Genomic DNA, 25,625 nt, shown 5'->3' on the forward strand with positions numbered 1-25,625 from the left:
ATGGACCACCGAAGACCCTGCCAGAAGAGATGGAGGTGTTGACGGAGCGTGATGACCTGCCGGAGGCGCAGAAAAAGGAGCTGCACGAGATGTTATGTAGGTGGAAGAAGGTGTTCGCCATCCATGATGAAGACTTCGGACAGACGGATGCCGTGCAGCACCAGATACCGACCGGAGACGCTGCGCCCATACGAGAGAGGCACCGGCCGCTGCCGCCCTCCATGTACCGGGAGATGAAGACCCTGCTGAACGAGATGTTGGAGAAGGGAGTCATCAAGGAGAGTTGCAGTCCGTGGGCAGCACCTATAGTACTGGTTAAGAAGAAGGATGGCAGCTGGAGGTTCTGTGTTGACTACAGAAAGCTGAACGCCGTGACGCACAAGGATGCCTTCCCCCTACCCCGAATAGAAGAGACGCTCACCAGCCTGACGAAAGCGCAGTGGTTCTCCACGTTGGACCTGGCCAGTGGCTACTGGCAAGTAGGAATGGATCCCCGGGACCGGGAGAAGACCGCCTTTACGACCCCCCTGGGGCTATTCGAATTTCAGCGTATGCCGTTTGGGCTGTGTAATGCCCCCGCGACCTTTCAGAGACTGATGCAGCAGTGTTTGAGTGGTCAGGTGACGGAATCCTTGCTAGTGTATCTTGATGACATTATAGTATATTCACCTGACTTCTCTTCTCACCTACAGCACCTCGAGCTCGTATTCCAGCGCCTGTGGAGACATGGACTGAAGCTGCGGTTAGACAAATGCAAACTTCTGCGGAGGGAAGTGAAGTTCCTGGGCCATGTAGTAGACCAAGAGGGAGTGCGACCTGATCCGGAGAAAGTGGCAGCGGTGCGAGACTGGACACCCCCCTCTACGGTCCGCGAGGTCCGCGCTTTTCTAGGTTTAGCGGGCTACTATAGGCGTTTCGTGTCCTCTTTTGCCGCCATGGCACGGCCCTTAAACAACCTATTGATAGGAATCCAGAACGATGTAAAATCACACCAGTGTAAAGTAGAGTGGACTTTAGAGTGCCAGCGGGCGTTTGATGCGTTAAAGAGTGCCCTCACACAAGCTCCGGTGTTAGCCTATGCCGATTATACCAAGCCTTTCGTGGTTTACACCGATGCAAGTGGCCGTGGATTGGGGGCGGTTTTAGCGCAGGTCCAAGATGGTCATGAACGTGTAATAGCGTATGCGAGCCGTAGTTTACACCCAACTGAGCAAAACGATGCGAACTACAGCTCCTTCAAACTGGAGCTTTTGGCCCTTAAGTGGGCCGTGACCGAGAAGTTTAAAGATTACCTCACTGGCGCGCAGTTCACTATATTCACGGATAATAACCCCGTTGCGCATCTCCAAACGGCTAGATTGGGAGCTGTGGAACAACGGTGGGCTGCTCAGCTTGCGTCCTTCACGTTCGACATTAAGTACCGACCGGGCAAAAACAACGCAAACGCTGACGCCCTATCGCGGTTCCCAATACAGCCTGCAGACGTGGCGGCTGTACAGCTGACACCAGCAGCGAGGGAGGATGAGTGGAGAGAGACGCAGGATCGGGATCCAGATGTGCGCGTAGTGAAGAGGTGTGTGGAACGAGGGAGAGCTCCTAATATGGTGGAGAGGAAGAATTGGACTAGAGGAGCGCGGCAACTGTTACGCCAGTGGAACAAATTGATCATACAAAATCATGTGTTATATAGGAAAGTGACCGATCCCTATACCAAAGAACAATACTCACAGATCATTTGTCCAGGTTCACGCAGAGAGGAGGTGTGGAAAGGGATCCACGCGGCCGCGGCGCATGCTGGGTTGGAGAGGACCTTGGCCCAGCTGCGGCGTCGGTTCTATTGGCCAGGCATGGAGGGAGCGGTGCGTCAGTTACAACAGGGTTGTGTCGCCTGCAGCCTGCAGAGGAACAGGTCAGAGCCCCGGGCCCCCTTACAACCCTTTGAAGTCTCATATCCCTTAGAAGTAATAGCTATTGATTTCCTCACACTAGGTAGGCCTGCTGATGCGTGGCAGAATATTCTGGTGGCTACTGACTTATTCACCCGGTTTAGTTGGGCTATTGCCACCCGTGACCAGACTGCGCAAACCACTGTCCGCGCGTTATGGACGCACATCATCCAGCCGTTCGGGTGCCCGGCCCGGTTCCACTCGGATCGAGGCCCCAACTTCGAGTCCGAGTTAATGCACCATTTATGTCAGACTTATGGTATTGCAAAAAGTCGCACCACTCCGTACCACCCGGCTGGGAACGGTGCGGTGGAACGGTTTAATCAGACGTTATTGAACATGTTACGCTCGCTAGACACTGATAAACAGGGAAGATGGAATGAGCAGGGGAGAGGATGGAGGAAGCAGCGACGAGGAGAAAACAGGTTTATGACCGTAGGGCCGGTATTACGCCGTTATTACCAGGAGAACGAGTGTGGATTAGGAATCGGAAGAGGGACGGGCAGGGGAAATTGAGTACGTGGTGGGACCCCGAGCCTTACGCAGTGATGGAACAGGTGGGAGCTACGGGGTTGGTGTACCGAGTTAGACCCGAGAAGGGGGGGCGAGAAAAGACCATACATAGAAATGCGTTGAAAGTGTGTGTAGCCCCCAGGTCGCCCCACGAGGACCCCCCAGCTGTAGTGCAGCCCGAGCAGGTAGAAGCAACAACGCCGCAGTACTATGGGTTTTTCTCCGTCCCGAGAGCACCAGACGAGCCACGGCGCTCGGGAAGAGCAAATATAGGCCAGCCACCCCAGAGGTATGGACATGATTAGGGACAGTTGCAGGGACTGGCAACGGAAAAGTGGGGGGGGATGTGACAGGGTCAAAGCAGGGGGTGAAACCATTTTGTAACATTTTTTATTGATGATGAAAAACCTGTATTATGCACTTAAAAACATCATTCTCTTAAATGTATTTCTGCACTGCATGTTTTATGGTTGACAATGTATTTCCCCCCGGTCCCCGAGCCACTTGACATTGGACTCCCCTATAGGCTGCGTGACATTGACCTTGTGACTCCAGACGGCCAATGTCCCCAGGTCACGCTGGTGGCAGAGCAAATGAGGGCGGAGTAGGGTGTGGCCGCCACAAATACAAAAGTAGGCGCGGGCCATTCGAACAGGAGAGAGACAGGCACACAGGGGCAGTGTGGAAGTGACAGCCAGAAGGGACGGTTGTGCACAGGAGGAGCAGACATACCACGGAGCAGAGGTGGAGAATACAGCGATCGCGGCACGTACCAAGGCACCAGCAGCGGACGGTGAGCAGACGGCGCAGTAGCAGCAGAGACGGGGAGGACAGACAGACGAACCCAGGAACGGAGGAGAGGTCCAGTTGGCGATAACGTTGCGCGCTTCATACACTCATAGCCAGACACCTGTCTGGCTTGCGAGTAAGTGTTCTTCTATGCAACGTTACCTTTACAAACCCACGGTCCTAAACCCCATATGTGCAATATACCTGAACAGATGAACTGGTTCTAGTTTCTATGATTGCAGGCAATACGCACGAAGACAAGAAGAGACAGTGATTCTTGGCCTAAACCCCCGCTCCAGTTAAACCCCATACAAGGACATTCCCACCTTTTGCATTGAACCGTGATGAGTATATGATATAGCATTTGAATTGGCACTTGGCACTTTACTGCTTCAGTAATAGTTGGCACTTTAACGCTAAATTCATTATTTATTTGCTATAGGTTGCACAAGCCCTGTTTGTTTTAAGTATTTTGTGATTGTCTGTATTCCTGTATTTTAGTTAGTTAGTGGGCGCATTAGGAGGTTGAGGGTTTTAGTGTAGTGTTATATTGTGTTTATGTTTTTCCGTTTTAAGGCTTATAGATGCCAATGTTTTAGCTTAATAAAATCCGTTACCTTTTTATACAAACCTGTGTCCGTCCAATTCTCTTGTGGGATGTTGCAAAGTGTTGTTCTTACCTGGGCAAAACTGAACCTGTGAATAGCCTAAGACATTGTTATAGAGGACCCTACCTCTTAAATAAAAGGGTGGCGTAGTCTTGCAGTAGAATCACCATTATTATCCTCACAATAATTACGCACCCCGCACTTTATTGTGCACTCTATATTTTATTGTTGTGAGCTTAAATGTGGATGATAAATTACTTATTGGAAAAGGTCAGCATTCTGAAAAGAAGTGGCAAAGTTACATGTGACAGCCTGGCCACCGTCACATGTGCATGCAAAGTTTCACACAGATCGGTGCAGTTATAGGTAAAAACGCGAAACGGCCTGTTATAGCGCCACCATGAGGATGATTTGAAAATGTTGAAGTGGCATTTCTTCCTCAGCCTAGTGGGAATGTGCGTGCAAAATTTCACGGAAAAATGCTGCGTTGATAATTTGAGGCATTTTGTTCAAAACGAACCAATCCTGGAAACTATGGAAGCCAATCTTAGCCAATCAGGATGGAATATGGAAAATTGGACAGATCTGTGTTAATCACATGCCTATAGAGATACCGTCAGGCCTGGAATTTCGTCATTTTAGGGGCAAGGCCACTTGGCCTTTGGTGTTGTAATTTTTTGGAGGGCACAAAGGCCAAATGCCAGGGCAGGAAGGCCATCCAAAAAAAAAGTGTTTAAGTCCCCGGAAATAATGCATTAACTTGAAGGTTAAGGATGATTGTATTTTAATATATAATAAGAATTGTATAACTATCTGTGATGTGTTGGCAAATGACCAATATTTAGTTATATAGGTCTCAATATGTCACATTCAGCCCTGGATTTCACTGACTGAAGTAGGGGTCACATTAATCACATTAGATTCACAGAATAAAGAGATTTTATGTATTTTCCCCACAAGTTATTTTCATTCAAATGAAATGTGATTGAACTTGCACTAATAATGACTTTAGTTGATTTTCTCTCTCTTTAAAATATAGTATTTCTTAATTATTAATAATTACAGCTTGTAGATTGGCTATTTTTATGATTTTAAATTGTTTTTAAATAATAATAAAAAAGGAACATACAAGATTTCCACCTGAGAGCCATAATATATAGCCAATATATGGTTCTGTATCAGTATATTAGTCAGTTTTTGCAGATTTCATTCTAATTGGCTACTATGCCTGCATATGAATTTCATGGCCCTGGGTAGGTCACCCTGGCTTGGCGGAGATATGCCCTGTTGCGCACAAGCTCCGCACACTGCAGCAGCAGGTGAAAGCAATCACTTAAAGGAGCACTTCACCCCTGGAAGAAGTCCCAGTCACTCAATGTTAATATTATTTGTAGTAGATAACAGTAGCAAAATTTCAAATTTGCACCCTATAGCCAGAAAAATATAGAAGTCTGTGTGTTTGACTGGATGACTGGGGTTTGGCTGCATTACTACAATGACCACAATGCTTTGGGGCACTTCACTTCCTTGTGAGGAGGAGGCTGCGTGGGGGCGTGGTCTACATTGTAACTTTCCCCTCCCAGTTCTCACTACAACAACATCACCAAGTGTTGCCATGTCTGCTTATTATAAGCGGCTGGTTTCTGAAATGTAGTTGATATTTGGGCTCGTTTCCAAATGTTTTGATTGTTGTTTAAACCAGTAGTTCTCAAACATGTTCATGTACTTTTCCACGGACCCTCATCTGTGCACTGAGCGCCAACATATTTGCCAGGGAGACCCTACCAAAAATGTGTTGTTAAAATGTTTTAAAAATATTCCACATTTTGCACTTTTTTCCCCTCAAGATTTTTTGGAAAATAGCAGATCTACAAGCTCACACTGCGTCACATCGTTACACGTTGTGAGCTTGTAGATCGGCAATTTTCAAATAGCCCATGTCTAGTAAAGTGCTCTTGGCTAAGTATTTTCTTTTGGGCTTGTTTTCATATACCTGGTTGCTTATTTCTCTCACAAGATCTGGCAACACCGAATACTAAGTTTAGAATGATGAATGTTACGTTCCGAGTTTTTTGTCTACCTATCACAAAACACGACATCACAAAACACGACATCGAAGCCATGTTCTTTCTTGGACCACGTGAAATCTGCCTCTGTTGAACCAGTACAGTTGGACCTGCAAGTTTGCTATATCTACCAGGATGTAAACCGTAACAGTCCCATCATCACCGTGTCTTTGTTGCGCCAGCAAGCTGAAACTAATGGCTGCTGTTGTATTGTGTTCTGTATTGATTTGATTGTATCTTATAGTAAACTAAATATATCATGTATAAATTAGCATAGTAACACTAAACGTGTGTGTGCGCGCGCGTGCATCATATTTTTTTCAACATTCCATCCCACCATCTACAGTCCGGTGCTGGTGACGTGACGTCCATCTTCTACTTGGGAGTCGGGACATGGAGATGCGGCATAGTCAACAATATAATAATAAAACAAAACGTTTCATACTCATGTCATGTGTGACTCCGTATATCTGAGAGCATAATGTTTCACTGTCATTTCCAGTTATATTCTTTGGACTAAACTAAACCGTTTCATGCTTTCAATTGGTGTATGGATAATATTAGGTTTTACTATAGCCTATTGTATCTAAGACCAGTAAAGTTGAATCCAATGTGCTGGGGTCCCCAGAAAAATAATGATTACATGTAGAAGTAAATACTAACAGAATGAACAAGAGTTTTTCACCATTATATCTGTAATGCTTACAGTCATGTAATTATGTGCCATTCTGCCAAATGAAAGACCATCTCCTATATCATGAAACAGTTCAAAAGAACCCTTATAGAATTGGGTGTTCATATTTTGTCATTATAAATGCTTACACAATGTAGAATATACCATGATCAATGAGTAGAGCAAGCAGTGTGTAAATGTAACCGTTTTATTTAGAAAAATAATATAAATGGCTGTAGTCCCAGGTCTTCAACAGCAGTTCCATTTTTGCAGGCTGATGACAATTTCTGTCCTGTCATTGGAAAGAACACATGAGATTAGACTTGTAGTTTACATGGATATCATCCGACGTGATACCTAATTTATTCTTAGTTGCATGCGCACCGAAAATAGCAGACCTACAAGCTCACAAAGTGTTGAGTCCGCGACGCGTTGTGAGCTTGTAGATCTGCTATTTTCGGGATGCGACGGCGTCATGTACTCAGTAGCTCTGAAACATGTCAGTCATGGCGGAGCTTCAACCTGGTATTTGCACTTTCTACATGTACAGACCGTACATCTACATAAACGTTCAGATTTCAAATATAAAGTCCTGACCTCATGCCACGGATGTTACAATTTGAATCGGGTGGGTCTAAGTACCAGTATCTTCCGTATTGTTTAATAAAAAGCATTTTAATCCAATCGGTGGCCATTTTCTCCTTATGCTTTCAATGACGCGACCCTATCGGTTGGGATGTGTATTGCACTCTGATACATTATACATCTATGAGAAAATGGCCACCGTTCGGATTTAAATGTTTTTTTATTTAACAATATGGAAGATACATGTACTTAGACCCATCCGATTCCAATTGTAACATCTGTGGCCACGGGGTAAGAATTTCATATTTGAAATATGAACGTTTATGTAGATGAAAGGGCTGTGAATGGAAAAAGTGCCAACACCAGGTTGAAGTTCCGCCATGACAGTCATGTTCCCAAAAAAAGACATGGTTTTCCGAGGCTACATCAAAGTCAACAATAACAAACGTTCCGTTCACGCCAGGCTCCACAAGCTAGTTTAGTCTACCCAAGGGATACAACATGAGATTATAGTGATAGTGGCAACTTTACAGCATGTTTACTTACTCGAGAGACAAGCGTCCACCGTCCACGGTCCGTGTACATTCTGTCAGTTCCACTAAGAAACATCCCCGACGGGTTGTTGCTCCTCACTGCCCGCCTTAGCTGCGTGTGGGTCCGGGTACTAAAGTATAACTCTGATATGTTTACACACGCCATGACAGTACATGTGTGAGGTAGCTAATGGGAGTTGCCGAGTGGGGAAATGTTTGGGAGACACCCTCAGGGGCCGGTCCTTTGAACCATGGGGGTTGGTTTGGGTTTGAACTACACCTGTAGTCACCTGCAGTATGTAGTGCGGACATAAGGTGAGACACGGCTGAAAACGTCATTTCACGCGTCATTTGACGCTTTCAGCCGTGTCTCACGGATCAAACGGATCAAAAATCTAAAAACACAGATACAACACAAAAAAAACACCAGGATCATGTTTATGGGGTCCTAGACTTCATGAAAAAAGGATTTGGGTGAAGTGTCCCTTTAAACGAGGGCTGTGTTGCGCACCAAAAAACTGACTAAAACTGTCACATTCTGCTGAAATAAACTTCCCAATTAGAACATTGTTGACAAACGAACAGATATCATGGATGTGGTTTGCAAAAGGATGTATTTCTTGTCCATCAGAGCGGTGAGGTCACTCTTTTGTATGATATTGATAGCCTACACTTTTAATTTGTTTGCAGTTATTCTGTTGCTTGCTTTATATTAAGACTCATAATTTGGGGATTTTGCTGTATTTTATTAGATGTATTCTACTATATTTTGCTGTTGAAAAAAACATCGGGGCACATCGGTCTGTAGGACTACAGAATCCTCTCTTTCTCTCTCTCTCTCTCTCTCTCTCTCTCTCTCTCTCTCTCTCTCTCTCTCTCAGGCTAGGATGCCACATAGTCGGAGAAAAGGTCTGTCGGATTAACGCATGCCTCCCAATCAAACCTACCATTGATTAGTTCAGGCTGCGTTAGATTTAACTCCTGTTTGGCCCGGTAATGCTTTTGCGTCTATACACTATGTTGCGGGATTCCGAAGGTTCATAGGAGGCTTAAAATCAAACCTACCTACCACTGTGCATGTTGTAGCTGCGCAGCTCAACCAAAGGGACTGGTGACTAAAAAAAAACGTATTGACAACAAAATCGCGCAGAGGAAAAACTGTGAAATCAGTTGCTGGGCGCAGCTGGGGCACCACGGCCACTGTGGCCGTGAAGGCATGTCATTATTCGAGGGGCACACGGCCAATGAGAGGGGCAACGACGGCCATGGCCGCCGTGGCCGCCGTGAAATTCCTGCCCTGGATACCGTGTACCGATTTACGTGAGGTTTGGACAAAATCTGTAGGAGTGATATCCAAAAATGTGTTTTGCACACATTGGCCTCCTGTTGGCGCTATGACAGGCCAATCTGAAAAATTTGGGGCAGATGTTCGGCTTTGGCATCCAGGGAGTGTGTGTGCACAGTTTCGCAGCGGCCGGGCCTGCGGTGCCGGAGAATAGCTGTTCACAGACAGACACACGGACGGACGGACGGACGGACGGACAGGGTGCAAAACATACTCTCTCGTCATGCCTTTCGGCCTGGCGGAGACAATAATGGAGTGAAACAAAATGAACCTTCAGGCTGAGTGTCAGGCTATGCGTTTGTGCTATTATGGGGGGGGGGGGGGGGGGGGGGGGGGGGGATTAAAGCATTTCACTTTAATCTGTCCATGGCTATCATAGCCAACTGTTTCAGGTGAGAGGTATGATTGGTCAGAAGTAGGCTAATTAGATGTTGCTGTGCTTACGCACACACGCACACGCACGCACGCTCGCAAAAGTGGTGCAACAAAACTCTAATTAAAATAAATCCTAGATCAACAAGTCCTTGATTAGTCCTAAACTAAGCTTTATTTAACCCTTGTTGGTGCTCATTTCACTTTGAAATGGAATATATTAGATTCAAAGTGTCCTCATTGTCATGATATGTTTACATTGTCAAAGCGAGTCAAATAAAACAATGCATAAATAAATAAATAAATGTACAGTCAGTCTGTCAGGTTGTTCACATCAACATGTCTCTCTCTCTAGTAACTGCTGATGTTTAATAAAAGAATAATCCTGATTGGCTGTTGAGTGAATCAGGAAGTGAAATTAAAGTTTGGGGAGTTTCCATTGAGAAGCTTCAACCACACACACACACACACACACACACACACACACACACACACACACACACACACACACACACACACACACACACACAGTTTTAGCTTTTGTCAGTAGGGGGGGCAAGATTTTGTTGGAGGGGGGTGGGAGGGAGACAAAAGCTATGGAACTCTGACTGCTATTATTTTAAACTATGGAATTGGAAATAATAGATCATATTTACATGGCGGCCATTTTGCACTTTGCATTGAAGAAACAGGGTGGCATTTCATTAACTTAATAGCAAAATGGCCGCCATGTGAATATGGTCTTCAGAGACCACACCCCCTTCACCCTGCATAATAATACATATGTGCAGAGTAGACCAGTGGAGTGCTCCAGCATTTTATTTGGGTTTACTCTTCTGAAGTGACCAGATATTTTACTTACTGATTCAAGTTGTCCCGCTTTCTTTCTTTCTTTCTTTATTGTGTTTCTCTTCAACAGAATCGGAATCATCTTTATTGTCACATCACAGGTTAATAAAGGTGTAAAGAAGTGGGTGAAATTATTTTTAGTGCAGCTCCATCGTTTTAGTTATTTTCAGAAAGAGAAAGACAAGAAGACGGGGGAGGGGCAAGGAGAGAATAAAAGATGATATGAACATACGGTATGTACATGAGGAGACATAAGGTGCATCAGCAGCAGCTATTCATGATATGTGCAAAAATCCAGACTGTCCTCTTTCCAGAAACAGATGATGTAACATCATATCTTTAATCTGATTGGCTGATTCTTCTGAACTAAAGAACGAGTCCTCCTTCATTCTCTTTCAGACTCCAGAACTTCTCTTCCAGTAAGCATTGTTTACTCTGATCTGTTTATTCTGATCTGTTTATTCTGATCTGTTTATTCTGATCTGTTTATTCTGATCTGTTTATTCTCATCTGTTTATTCTCATCTGTTTATTCCCATCTATTAAATTCAGATCAGTTTTGATCAGTGATGATAAAGATTACAGCCACCCTCCTCATCCTCTCCTCTGTACTTCATGTCAAATCGATCCCAGGAAGTAAGTACATTATATTTATGTTATTATATAATATATACATTTATATCTACTGTTATTATATAAAACCAAATAAGAACGATGCACAATACAAACAAATGACACACATGCACGCGCACGCGCGCGCGCGCGCACACACACACACACACACACACACACACACACACCCACCCACACACCCCCACACACACACACACACACACACACACACACACACACACACACACACACACACACACACACACACACACACACACACACACACACACACGCATACTCACACACACACACACACACACACACGCATACTCACACACACACACACACACGCATACTCACACACACACACACACACACACACACACACACACACACACACACACACACACACACACACACACACACACACACACACACACACACACACACACACACACACACACACACACACACACACACACACACAAGCGATGTTAGCCTCTGTCAGTAGGGGGGGCAAGATTTTGTCGGGGTGGGGGGGGGGGGGGGGGGGGGGGACAAAATGTAACTCTGACTGGTATTATTTTACACTATGGAATTGGAAATAATAAACTATATTCACATGGCGGCCATTTTTTCATTTTGCATTGAAGAAACAAGGTGGCAATTCATTAACTTAATAGCAAAATGGCCGCCGTCTGAATATGGTCTTCAGAGACCACACCCCCTTGTCACCCTGCATAATAATACATATGTGCAGAGTAGACCAGTGGAGTGCTCCAGCATTTTATTTGGGTTTTCTCTTCTGAAGAGACCAGATATTTTACTTTCTGATTCAAGTTGTCCCCCTTTCTTTCTTTCTTTCTTTCTTTCTTTCTTTCTTTCTTTCTTTCTTGTGTTGCTCTTCAACATATTCAGAATCATCTATATTGTCACATCACAGGTTAAAGGTGTAAATATGTGGGTGAAATTATTTTAGTTATTTTCAGATAGAAAAGTAGACAGGGATGGGGGGGGGTAAGGAGAGAATAAAAGATGAATTAAACAAAGATATGTGCATACTGTATGTGCATGAGGTTAGACACAAGGTACAGTATGTACATGAGGTTAGACATAAGATGCATAAGGTACAGCATGTAAATGAGGAGACATAAGGTGCATGAGTAGCAAATATAAACTGTTCATGATATGTGCAATAATCCAGACTGTCGTCTTCTTGGAAACAGATGATGTAACATCATATCTTTAATCTGATTGGCTGATTCTTCTAAACTACAGAACGGATCCTCCTTCATTCTCTTTCAGACTCTCTCTTTCAGTAAACATCTGTTTATTCTTATCTGTTTATTCTGATCTGTTTATTCTCATCTGTTTATTCTCATCTATTAAATTCAGTTCAGTTTTGATCAGTGATGATGAAGATTACAGCCACCCTCCTCATCCTCTCCTCTGTACTTCATGTCAAAGCGATCCCAGGAAGTAAGTACATTATATTTATGTTATTATATAATATATACATTTATATCTACTGTTATTATATAAAATTAAATTATGTGAACAATGCACAATACAAACAAATGGCACGCACGCACGCACGCACGCACGCACGCACGCACGCACGCACACACACACACACACACACACACACACACACACACACACACACACACACACACACACACACACACACACACACACACACACACACACACACACACACACACACACACACCTCTTACTACCTGTATATACAGTATTGGATCTTGAATGTTGGTCCAAATACATAAACATTAAAACAGATGTTAGGAACTGTTGTTGTGACATCATGAAATAAATCATTCTGTATGAATTACTTTCTTAATAAAATGCAAAACAAAAAAAAACATTTGAATGTGTTTCAGTGAATAAAACGTTTGACAGGAAGTTACTTTTAATATCCAACCTTTCACTTCATATAAGAACCAAACATGCAGTGGTGTAAAGTAACTAATCACATTTACTCAAGTACTGTACTCAAGTACAATTTTGAGGTGCTTATACTTTATCTTTACTGGAGTATTTCCAATTTCCAGTACTTTTACTTATACTCCACTACATCTCACAAGCAAATATTGTACTTTTACAATTATTTGAAAACTTTAGTTACTAGTTACTTAATTAATTTTACTTAGTTAATTTACAGATATAAATTATAACATTATAAAAAATACATTAAACACTTTAGCCCTATCTTATACCTAGGCTATTTGAAAATAGCAGATCTACAAGCTCACAACGCGTCGCATTGTGACGCGTTGTGAGCTTGTAGATCTGCTATTTTCAAACATTTTAGTACATTTACTTTTGGTAGTTTAAATACATTTTTATAGCAATACTTTTGTACTTTTACTCAAGTCAATTTTTAATTCCGGACTTTTACTTGTAAAAGAGTACTTCTAAATTGCAGTATTGATACTTTTACTTAAGTAAAACATTTGAGTACTTTTTCCACCACTGCAAACATGATTGTTTAACATGATGATTATGTGTTATTGTCACTGTGAAGAAGTTTGTTGTTGAATTTAATGTCATATTTGTTTTATTTCCAGTGTTCCATGAGGACATTAATGTCCTTGGCTGTTCAGACACAGTTAAAGATTCATATAAAGAGTACATGTATGCACTGGATGGTGAAGTGTTGGCGTACGCAGACTTCAACAAAGGGAAGGTGGTGGAGCCTCAGCCTCCGTTTGTAGATCATATGAGCTACGATGCAGGAGCTTATGGAAGAGCTTTGAATTGGCAGGCGGTCTGCAAAGCCAACCTGGACACCATTCGCACTGCCTTGAAGAAACCACCAGTGAAAGGTACATGAATACTATGAACACGATAGTTATGAACTAAAACGGTTGAATATATTTAACATTAATGAAAATGTTTAAACATGTATATTAAGCATTTATGGTGAAATATTTTCTAAATAATAAGTATCTCTAGTAAACATGAATATGTGCTCAAGGTGCTTTATTTTATTTTATTTAACAAATCTATGCATTAGTATCTACTTGTATTGTACTTTTAGTATTGTACTTTTACTCCACACAATTATTTGAAAACTTTAGTTACTAGTTACTTTGTAGATTTTGATTATTATTACAAAACATACGGTAACCACTTCAGCCCTATAGGCCATTTGAAAATAGCCGATCTACAAGCTCACAATGCGTCACTAATCACGATTTGATGCATTGTGAGCTTGTAGATCTGCTATTTTCAAAAGATTTGTATACATTTCAAGACTTGAAATGGGACATTTTGTATGATGAGTATTTTTGCTTTTTGTACTTTAAGTACATTTTGATGCAAATACTTTTGTACTTCTACTCAAGTACATTTAGAATTCCGGACGTTTAATTGTAACAGAGTATTTCTCTATATTGCAATTTTTGATACTTTTAAGTAAAACATTTGAGTACTTTTTCCACCACTGAAGGATGGTAGAGTGTGTGTGGGGGGGGGGGGGGGGGGGGGGGGGGGTAAAATAATAATCCTATTTCAACTGGATGGGACCCCCCAAAATAATCCTATTTGAACTGGAGACCCCCCAAAATTGTAATATTGATTGACCTGGTATCCTATAGTTTCTTTGAGGCTCTTCATTGTTCTCTCTACTCTCTATATGTGACTATTTACCTTGTTTGCTGACTAGAGTCACTGATGGGAAAAGTACTCAAATGTTTTATTAAGTAAAATAATCAATGCCGCAATCTAGAAGTACTCTGTTACAAGTAAAAGTCCTGAATTCAAGAATGACTTGAGTAAAAGTGCAAAAGTATTTGCATCAAAATTTATACTTAAAGTACCAAAAGTACTAAAATGTTTGAAAATAGCAGATCTACAAGCTCGTAGCGCGGCACTCGGTGCCGCGCTACGAGCTTGTAGATCTGCTATATATAGTAGTTATAAAAAGGGGTTATCCTGGAAATACATGATGGGGTCTGACAGACAGACAGACAGACAGACAGACAGACAGACAGACAGGCAGGCAGACAGACAGAGTCCGTGTAGCTCAATCTCATTGTATTTAAGATATTCAATAAACATTCAAAACATTTTAATGTCAGATTTCACATCCTGAACCTATTTTAGACTTTATGTAGTGACATATTGGGCCGATAGGGTGCAGTTAGCCTAGTGTTGATATTATACAGATGATAATAAAACTGAACATTAATGACATTTTTAATTGTCTATTTCCAGATGGATATGTGTTCTATCAGGCTGCCCGCTGTGTGTTTAACTCCAGTGAGCTGAAGGACATACAGTTCATAGAGTCATCTAATTTCGATGGTGATGAGTTGCTCAGGTGGGACAGTAGAGTAGATCAGTATGTTGGATACACTGAGTTTGGTGTGAAGAACGCAGAGCGCCTCAATAAAGATCCTAGAGCACTGGCTGGGAAGAGAGCACAACGAGAGGCATTCTGCAAAAACAACATTGAGATCAGATACTCCTCTGTTCTGAACAAGAGAGGTGAGCTGATCTCAGAGCAGCACTCAACACTCATCACCTCATAAACTATAACATGAAATCACATGATTCTATTCAGAGATGATTAATGGTGTTAATATTGATCTGATAATGATTATAAAACATTACTTAATCTGCTGACAAACATTTCAGATCCTCTTAACCCATTAAGATCTGAAGAAGCATCTGTGTCACATTTTGATTTGAGCTAAAAAGCATTATTTTACACTTTGGCTATTGAAAAATAGCAGATCTACAAGCTCATAGCCCGGCACCGAGTGCCGTTTAATCAAGAAAATGTGTGTACATTCATATATTTATATTATTTTCAAGCTAACATTTTTAACTCAAATCTTTGCTTCTGGGGGTCCCTGGAACAAAGTATTTTGAGATGGGCGTCAGCATTTTGGGTGGTTCTTTACATGAGTAAGGTTGAGAGCTACTGATAAAGCAACAATCGTTTTTCAGAAAACTGGATTTAGAAGACATTAGTAAAATCGGCCTCAGGTCTTAATAGTTTAAACACTTAAAGGGATAGTTCACCCCAAAAATGACTTATTTTCTATCAATTACACCCCATGAAGCCTTGAATTCATGGCGATTTTTTAGTTTTTGTCACATTCCTGAGACAATAATTTGATTGATTAATTTGGAAAGATGCTAATGTCTCTGGTAGGAGACTCAAAGGAGACTCTTTGAGTCTCCTATTGGAGAGACCGCCGGTCATCAAATTATTGGCTTAGGAATGCGACAAAAACTAAAGAAAATCTAATTCTAGTTCAAGGCTAGGTCTATTGCTACAGTCTGCAGATTATGGTGGTAGATTGGGAGTGAGTCTGCAGCTCTAACTGCAATGGGGAGTTTGTTCCACCGTTTGGGAGCCAGAAGGGAGAAGAGTCTAGGACGTGTGGAGCGTTGTCCAGGTTTTTTTAGAGAAGATTCTGACAGCTTCCCTGTGTTAGCTGATCTGAGTGAGCGGGAGGGGTTGTAAGCCTGTTGAAGGTTTCTAGATCATTTGGATCTCATTTGGATAGTATACAATTATTAATGATAATGACATGTTCAAATGACTGGTATATATTAATAAATGTAATAATAATAATAATAATAATAATCGTATTTATCCAGTGGAGCCCAAAGTGAGACTGAAGTCAGAGACTCCCCCTCGTCGTGGTGAACACACTCACATGCTGAGGTGCAGCAGCTACGACTTCTATCCTAAAGTGATCCTGGTGACCTGGTGGATAGGTCAAGAACCTTTGACCTCTGGTCTCTTCTCTACCGCTGAGCTGTCTGATGGAGACTGGTACTACCAGTACCACTCCTACCTGGAGTACACACCCAGGTAAACACCTAACAGACACCTATACATAGAAATACACACCTAATAGACACGTATACATACATTCTTTAAGAATAAAAAAAATGGCCCATTAATTGGTAGGCTAATATCACACGCACGCACGCACGCACGCACACACACACACACACACACACACACACACACACACACACACACACACACACACACACACACACACACACACACACACACACACACACACACACACACACACACACACACACACACACACACACACACACACACACACACAGAATAACAAGGGTAACAAAGGTCAACGGATCAATGTGTCGAATCCCGGCACGTTTCAGCGTGTAGATCGACTACTACTACTACTGTGTGTGTGTGTGTGTGTGTGTGTGTGTGTGTGTGTGTGTGTGTGTGTGTGTGTGTGTGTGTGTGTGTGTGTGTGTGTGTGTGTGTGTGTGTCTGTGCGTGTGTGTGTGTGTGTGTGTGTGTGTGTGTGTGTGTGTGTGTGTGTGTGTGTGTGTTACAGATCAGGAGAGAAGATCACATGCATGGTGGAACATCCCAGCCTGACCGCGCCTATCAAGATGGACTGGGGTCAGTTACTGTAAACTAGTGTAATCTACTGTCTAAATAGCAGATAAACAAGCTCATAGCGTGGCACCGAGTGCCGCGTTATGAGCTTGTAGATCTGCTATTTTTTTTAAATCGTGTACATTTGTGCAAATCTTTGAATATATATATTTTTAAAGCGAACATTTGTAACTGTCAAATGTCTCAACATATGTCTTAATTTATCTGAAAAAAAACTATTTGTTGCTATATCAGTCGTGTTCAAACTTTTTCTTGTCAAGGACCCCCCCAAAAAAATATATATATATAAAATATATTCAAATATTTGCACAAATATTCAAGTGTCGTGCTATGAGCTTATTGATTTGATAAAAGCAGATTAAAGACCAGCTAGATTTGATAAAAGCAGATCAAAGAGTCATCATGGTTTCATCAATGTGAAAACAAGACCGTTTTATAAGACAGAACAAGCGCTGATGTTCTTTTTTACAAACTGCCTCACAGTTCTGAGTTTATGACTCTGTCCCAAGATACTTTTTGCACATTCCACAGCCTGGTTTATAATCATCATAGTAAAAGGTTGATTCATGTCTTCTAAAATCTATCATCATATCCTTTGTTTTGGATGTATTTAGCTCTAAGAAGGACATGTCACATCAGGTGACAAACTCCTCAAGGACTGGACCAATAGGGTTGGACTCATTATTACTGAACAGACTCACAATGACTGTGTCGTCTGTTTATTGTTTATTGTGTTTGGTTGTTGTAGCTTATTGTCATATGACTCCATGTCTGAGTCAGTGAAGAACAAGTTGTTTTAATCTACTGTAATAATATGATATGATATGATATGATATGAGATATAATATTTGTATTGTCAGATTTCTCCATGCCAGAGTCAGTGAAGAACAAGGTGGCCATGGGAGCATCATGTCTGGTTCTGGGTCTGGTCTTGTTCCTGTCTGGATTCATCTACTTCCAGTGGAAGAAACGAGGTGATTAGCATGTTTAATTAACATGTTTATTAATTAATCTACTACCAGTGGAAGAAATGAGGTCGGATCAACAGAGGATCACATGACATATGGAACCCTCAGAGAAATGCAAACAAACAAACATGTAAAGCCACAACCTACACTGGTTTATATTGGTATTGAACCTTAACCGGTTTAGACCAGTTTAGACGACCTAGTTAGAGGTCAAAGTGTGTTCTATGTTGTCACATTTAGCTTTAATACATCAGTGTTACATTTAGTCCTAAATATGAGTCAAATGTTCACATTAGTTCTGATGACTGAATGTTGTGTGTACATTTATGCATTTTATGGAGAAATACACACAATACAGTACATCAAATGCATTTGTTTGTGTGTTTTAACTGTCTCTCTTCTTCTTCTATCAGGTCGTATTCTGGTGCCGACAACCAATGATGATCTTTAGACTCCTCCCACACACCCAGGTTCACTTCCTCTTTCTTTTTACTGTACTTTTATTATTTTTGTTTATGTATAAAAGTGTAAAACACTACAAAAAAATACACAAAACAACGTGCTTGTGTAGAAGTGAAACAACTAGCCTGGTGAACCATGCCGGTCGTGTGAATTCACATTATCATGTGTCTTCTGCTTAATTTATTATAATAATGAACCTAATCATCACATTTAATAATCAAATGATTTGTTGTATCACTGATGACAATGTGATCAGATGGGTGCGGGGGGGGGGGGGGGGGGGGGGGGGGGGGTCCTCTTGGTTGAAATAAACATTTCAATGATCTGTACCCAATGATTCAGTTCATTTAAAACACTAATCATTCCATCACTAGCAGGATCAAAGACAGAACCTTGTGGTCCAAAGGAGAGTGTTCTACCAACTGAGCTGTCCTTCCTACTAAGATACACTATTGACAAAGTATTGGTCAAATGTTGAATTGACTGAGTTGTTTCTACTTTGATGGTTACTGTAGTTGCAGGGAGGGTGCTGGGAGGTTAGGTTTTCAAGTAGTTTATTAATAACGTGTTCATGATCTATTATCCTTTCATAGTTTTAAATAATTAAGTCATTAACCATTAACAAACATTTAACAAGTTATTAATGACACATTAATAATCATTTGGGAATGATTATGTGCTATTATAAGGGAAGGTTATTCTGTTAACATGTTCACACACTTAATACATTCTGATTATTATTATTTTTTGTCTTTTCACAGAACACCTGGGTGTGTTTTCAGAGAAGCAGAGAGTCATTGCTGCTCCCTAGTGGAGAAAGGAGGAAATACATGTGTGTCCATTCAGCTTTTAAATACTCATAACAGCAGCACAATGATGACATCATCAACCTTTTTCACTAATGTGTCCTTTAAACAATTCAAAATGCTAAATGGCTAGTGAAGGCTAACGATTATTACTGTCTTTTCCCATTGTTTCGCAAAGGTTGACGTGGTTTTGAGGTGATTTTAAGGTTAGGTTTATAGACATAGTTTATGTGAGGTTAAAGGTCAGGGTTTAGGGTTAAGGTTAGGTTCATAGACATAGTTTATGTGAGGTTAAAGGTCAGGGTTTAGGGTTAAGGTTAGGTTCATAGACATAGTTTATGTGAGGTTAAAGGTCAGGGTTTAGGCGCCACTTGGGCGACACACCAAAGGAAGAGGGAGTCCCAATTAGTGTGGGCGGTTCATCAAATTACTTTGTATAGTTTCTGTCGTCAGAAAACACAAACATAATATTTCAGTTCTACACTATATTAAAACATTAAATAAATGATCACACACACAATCAGAGTTCTTCATAACATATATAATATTAATATCCATCTGAATGGAAGTCAGTCAACCATGTTTGTGAAAAAGGTTTTATTATTTTATAATTGAGCATAAGTCATTTATTATTATGTAATCATTTATAATGTGTGATAATTAATGTGTTAAGATCATCATGACATCACTATTTCCTTGTGATGGGTGGACCTGATCCTCTAGGATGGTCTGAGGTGATGAGTGGACCTAAACCCTCTAGGGTGGTCTGAGGTGATGGGTGGACCTGGTCCTCTAGGGTGGTCTGAGGTGATGGGTGGACCTGGTCCTCTAGGGTGGTCTGAGGTGATTATTTATCTTTACGTTTTTCAGCTCCACTGTTGTGTTTCTATCCGTTCCTTCCCCCCTGGGATCTGGGCCCCTGATCATGAATGGTTTGAAGTTCAGATGTTAGATTTTTGGCTTTAATTTGCTTGGTTTGAATGGAATGTCACAATATCAATAAAGGAATGAGAAAACATCATTGTGCCTCATGTTCTCTTACATTTCACTGCAGGTGGGTTGCCAATTTCAGCCAATCAAGAGAGAGTGCATATTCACAATATAGAGCTATTTTTTTTGGAAAATGGTGAAATAGTGTTTCTTTTCCGATCATTTGTGAAACGTTTAGCCTTTTAACGTTTGGACATTTTGTGGGACTTTTTAGCCTATAGTAACATGTCATACATAGGGACACCAAGTTGAAAACAGCTACAGTATGACTTTGGAAAATCCAGAAAGTTCTTCTTCATCCACTGATGACTTCCTCAAACATTGCTTTAACTATTGATGGTTTGACCTCCTCACCCTCCATCACACAACCACACACACACACACACACACACACACACACACACACACACACACACACACACACACACACACACACACACACACACACACACACACACTAGGGCATTAACGACTTCAGATTTATTCAGGTCGACTCAACTCACACTAAAGTCGAAGTCGAGTCGACCTGTCCCGCGTGCACGCGCGCGCAGCGCGCGTGCACGCTGGACCCGCTGGACCCGCGATTTTTTTCGGTTATGGTTCGGGTTTTCCCCCTTTTTATGTCGGGTTTTTCATATTTAATTCGGTTCCTTCGGTTCATTCGGTTCAAAAAAATGTACGTCGCAGCCAAGGGGCGCGCAGAATGGTCCATGCACATTTATAGCAGAGAGGTTCACATTTAACTATAGCCGTACTCATTCAATTCTGAACCGATTCTTAAAATTTAAAATTCTCTATGAGATGTGAAGGGTCTTCTTTCATGTGTACTACTGATCGTTTCGCCATCAACAATATCAAGCAAAAGGGAAACCAGCGCCATATAAGGAGAAACCACACTGACACACTGCTGTCCAAATTAAGCAACTTTACTTATTGAAAAAATATGTCTTCACTTTCACAACATACAATCATGTGCGTTTTCATTGCATTTCTTTTCTCTCTTTCTTTCTTTTTTACCAGTAACAGCTCAGAATCAAAACACAGTACACTGACTGAAATAATAATAATAATAATCAGATGGCAAAAATCCACACCCAAAAACAACAGCTTGCCTTTACAATAGGCCAATGAATAGAATAAGCCAGTTAGAGATAATTTCCATGGTGAAATGTAATCGAAAATCCAAGGTTTAAAACCCCAAAATAAACGTCAGCTTGGCTTTACAATAACACCAGTTAGCGCATCTTTCAGACATTAATAAACCAAATTGAAGGCTTTAATTGCACACCACAAAACAAGTCAGCTTGAGTTATAATAAAAAAAATAAACAAAATGTAGCCAAACCAAACATTAAAGCTTTTTCAAAATGCGCTGCCCATGGTCAGCTCTCAGAAGACAACTTCAACTTATACAAATAAATAATATAATTCAAAACTCACCCAGATATCCTTTAGAAATGAAACGACAATCAAGTAATCCCAATAAAACGTTAAATAATATTCCAATGGTATTAAAGTCCACTGTCAATAGCACCAGTAATCCTATTCTTCGTCGCTGTCAATCTCTTTCACAATCTTGGCCTTGCGCTCCTGGTTTTCATGGAGGAAGATGAGGGTATCAACATGTTCAGGATGAAGGCTTGCCCGCTGCCGGGTGATGGTATTCCCGGCCAGAGAGAACACCCTCTCGCTGGGGGTGCTGGTAGCTGGCACAGCCAAGTATCGATGAGCCAGTTTGGCTAATCTAGGGAACTGGTCCTGGTTCCGGGCCCACCATTTAAGTGGGTTCTCCATGGTGGGAATGTGAGGTGTTGCGAAATAATCCCGCAGCTCCTCGGCTGGAGTGGAGCGACCCTCTTTCTTCCCGCTTTCATAGTGTGGTCCAAAAAGTTCCTCAACGTTGCAACATGGTTATACAACGTGGGCTGGGTTGAGGATATAAAGCCGCCGCTCCAAACCTTTGACCAGCGCAGGTTATTCTTCATGCTGTGGATTCATGTGGGCCACCGCGGGAGATCGGACATTTAACCCTCCAAACACACACCAGCCTTCATCCATTAATGTATATAATTCATTCATCAATGATCACTCCATAAACGTTCAGATTATTGCCTGCTATTTCTCATTTAAAGTGGCGTCACGGCAGCCCGTGACTCAAGGGGGAATACATGATTGCTTTTTTTAGTTTAAACTAGAACACGGCGCGCACTGTGCACTGCTCGTAATGGGTTAAAATAATATAGCCTACAAACGTATGGTATGATTTATGACGATGAGATTAGTGTCATTCATGTCGGCTACTTGACAAAGATTGTACCAGCACGGAATACATGAAAGAGTGCCAATGCTACGCTTGGGCTTGCAAGTAGGTGCGTGCATGTGTGTGTGTCTGTGTACGTCAGACGCGGACATGAAAGGCAGCGAGGCGAGCGGGGGAAACCCTCTTATTGGCTTTCCATGCGTTGTTTGGTCGTATTCTGGTTCTTCATGTCGTGAAATCGGGGCGTTTCGAGAATATTTAAGGGCGTGTTATTTAATTGACGCTCGGTTTCAGCCGTGACATTTATCAAGGCTCCGACCAAATGTACGCTAGGATTGGCTGTATAGGATCGCTTCATAAATGTGACTGACGTTGGTGTATGGCCAAATTTATGGAAAAATATAAGCCCATTGATAAATGAGGGCCAGTGTCTTGAGAAGTGTAAATGTAAGCCTTTATATGGGTATTTCAAAAAGGTAACTCTTTAATATACCCTATAATACATCAACCACAGAAACCCAGGATTTCTTGATGATTAATTCAGTGTTTTTTCATTTTGAATGTATACCACGATAATCGGCACAGTTCGTAAAGCTGCATACCTGCTACAAAGGTGAAGTATCTCAGTGCAGTCAAACAGGGTTTTCAGAGCTATCGAGCCAAGCGCCTCCAATCCGCCCTGTTTTGAGACAGAGACAAGATACAATATGTGGAACTTGATCAGAGATGTGCACATGCATATGTGAAGAACATAATAGTGAACACACTTTTAATAGCATTCTAGGAGGCAGACACCAAAGACACATCTAACAATTCAAGTTAAACATCTTGTTGAATAGTTGTTGAGGAGATTTCGTATTATCAGGTTGTGCTGTATATCTGTCTGCACACTCCCCCGTATTTTTTGCTGTGTGCTATAATGATAACATTTTCATACAGTCTATGACATTGTACTGTAGACAGTGGTGGAAAAGTACTCAGTCCGTAAAAGTCCGGAATTAAAAATGTACTTGTGTAAAAGTACAAACGTATTGGTATCAAAATGTACTTAAAGTACCAAAAGTAAAAGTACTAAAATGTTTGAAAATAGGATATCTACAAGCTCACAGCTTTCTTTCTTTTTCTTTTTCATTTATTTATTCAGGGGAGCCCAGTGAGAGCAAGCTCTCTTTTTCAGGGACGTCCTGATAACAGCATTTAACACATATAAAATACATACATAATGAAAAACAATAACAAACATTTGAATCATATTACAATCATCACAGATGCAAATAAACAGTGTTACGTTAAACAGGTGCAGTTACTATGAAATGTGTCCTCGAGAAGTAAACCTAAATGTCTCTATTGAGACCAATCGCTCCAGTTTCAGAGAGTCCTGAAGTTTATTCCATTTGTGTGGAGCATAATACACGAAGGCAGTCTTTCCTTGTTCACTGCTCTTAAGTGGACTAGAATATCTGTGTTTTTGTGAACGTGTTGAATGTCCAGTAACCTTTGGTTCTAAGAGCGAAGATAGGTATAGAGGAAGCTTCAACCTTTTATACTTTGGCTATTCAAAAATAGCAGATATACAAGCAGTATGAGCTTGTAGATCTGCTATTTTTGAAAAATCCTGAACATTTGTGCAAACCTTTGAATATATATACATTTTAAAGCAAACATTAACTCAAAAATATGCTTCTGGGGGTCCCTGGAACAAAATATTTTGAGATGGGGGTCGGTGGCCAAACACCTGTCATTTTGGGGGTCCTTGCATGAAAACGTTTGAGGACCAGTGGTCTATAGGCTGCTATCAGAGTGGTCTCTGTGCACGAAGGAAACAGGTGTCAAAACCTGTGTACCTAGTACATCCACCATCAAAGTAGAGTTTCAATGGGTGATGTCAACTCAGGGGCGTCACGCCCATTCACTGTGCGTACGACACGACACCCTCACTCTCATAGATCTGTGATTTCATACCCCCAACTTTTTGAAAAAATTTAAAAAAGAATAATCATTTTTTTGTGATAATAAATAGATACAATCAGGCAAAAATATGAATTAAATAACCTAACCCTAAAACCGAAATAAAGTAACCAAAACTCGAAAAAAAACTAACAAAATCCGCCCAAAAAACGCAACATTTGAAAATACAACATTTGTTTACATTTGACAGTTACAAATGTTTTTCACGATATTTCAAAAATAGCAGATCTACAAGCTCATAGCGCGGCACTCGGTGCCGCGCTATGAGCTTGTGTATCTGCTATTTTTGAATAGCCAAAGTGTAAAATAAGGGGTATAGTCCACCGAAAGTCCAGTTGACACAGGGACGTCACGGGCTCTCAGAAGGTGGGGGGCACCTTCTGAGAGCCCGTGACGTCCCTGTGTCAACTCATACTATAGTCTGAGTTTGCATATCGTTGCTATTGGGTGGAAACCTTGTACGTCCAAAAAGGTTACTTTTCAGACAATGGAAGAAAGAACTTGTGTTCCAATGGATCCAGTGCAGTTATTATTTAGTCCAGGGGTCTTCAACACGGGGTCCTCAGAGTTACTACAGGGGGTCCGCCAAATCTTTGTGTAATGTGATTTTTTTTTTACCTTAACCATTTCAACCCTAGCATCCCTTTTCTGAGGAGAACTTTCGCCAAAAAAATGCAGATCTACAAGCTCACAATGCCTCGCGCTGCGAGGCGTTGTGAGCTTGTAGATCGGCTATTTTTTGGCAAAGAGGTGTTTGGTGTAGAGGGAAAAAAGAGCAGACCAAGTAAACAAAAAAAGTTCAATCTGAAACACAATTTTATACAATATAGAGGGGGTCCCTGCTTCATC

At 41.5% G+C, this 25,625-nt stretch overlaps 2 protein-coding genes across 2 annotated transcripts in view; both read left to right on the top strand.

Moving 5' to 3' along the window:
• LOC311042948 (H-2 class II histocompatibility antigen, E-S beta chain-like) overlaps window positions 1-25,625 on the top strand; it is a 107,646-nt gene that overhangs the window by 58,236 nt on the left and 23,785 nt on the right. Inside the window, exons 9-10 of the mRNA XM_084054057.1 lie at window positions 18,705-18,761; window positions 19,515-20,402. Coding sequence (XP_083910183.1) covers window positions 18,705-18,742 — 38 coding nt within the window. The 3' untranslated portion in view covers window positions 18,743-18,761; window positions 19,515-20,402. The remainder of the gene's footprint in view (window positions 1-18,704; window positions 18,762-19,514; window positions 20,403-25,625) is intronic.
• Window positions 10,826-18,086, top strand: LOC311043203 (H-2 class II histocompatibility antigen, E-S beta chain-like; the record flags this gene model as incomplete). The annotated part of the gene is made up of 7 exons (XM_084054384.1): window positions 10,826-10,914; window positions 12,286-12,369; window positions 13,479-13,736; window positions 15,130-15,402; window positions 16,528-16,705; window positions 17,938-17,962; window positions 18,072-18,086. The coding sequence occupies exons 2-7, from the start codon at window positions 12,303-12,305 to the stop codon at window positions 18,084-18,086; spliced, it is 816 nt and encodes a 271-aa protein (XP_083910510.1). The 5' UTR covers window positions 10,826-10,914; window positions 12,286-12,302.

This window comes from Gymnoscopelus microlampas, assembly GCF_963454915.1.
Source record: "Gymnoscopelus microlampas genome assembly, chromosome: 4".
NCBI classification, from domain to species: domain Eukaryota; kingdom Metazoa; phylum Chordata; class Actinopteri; order Myctophiformes; family Myctophidae; genus Gymnoscopelus; species Gymnoscopelus microlampas.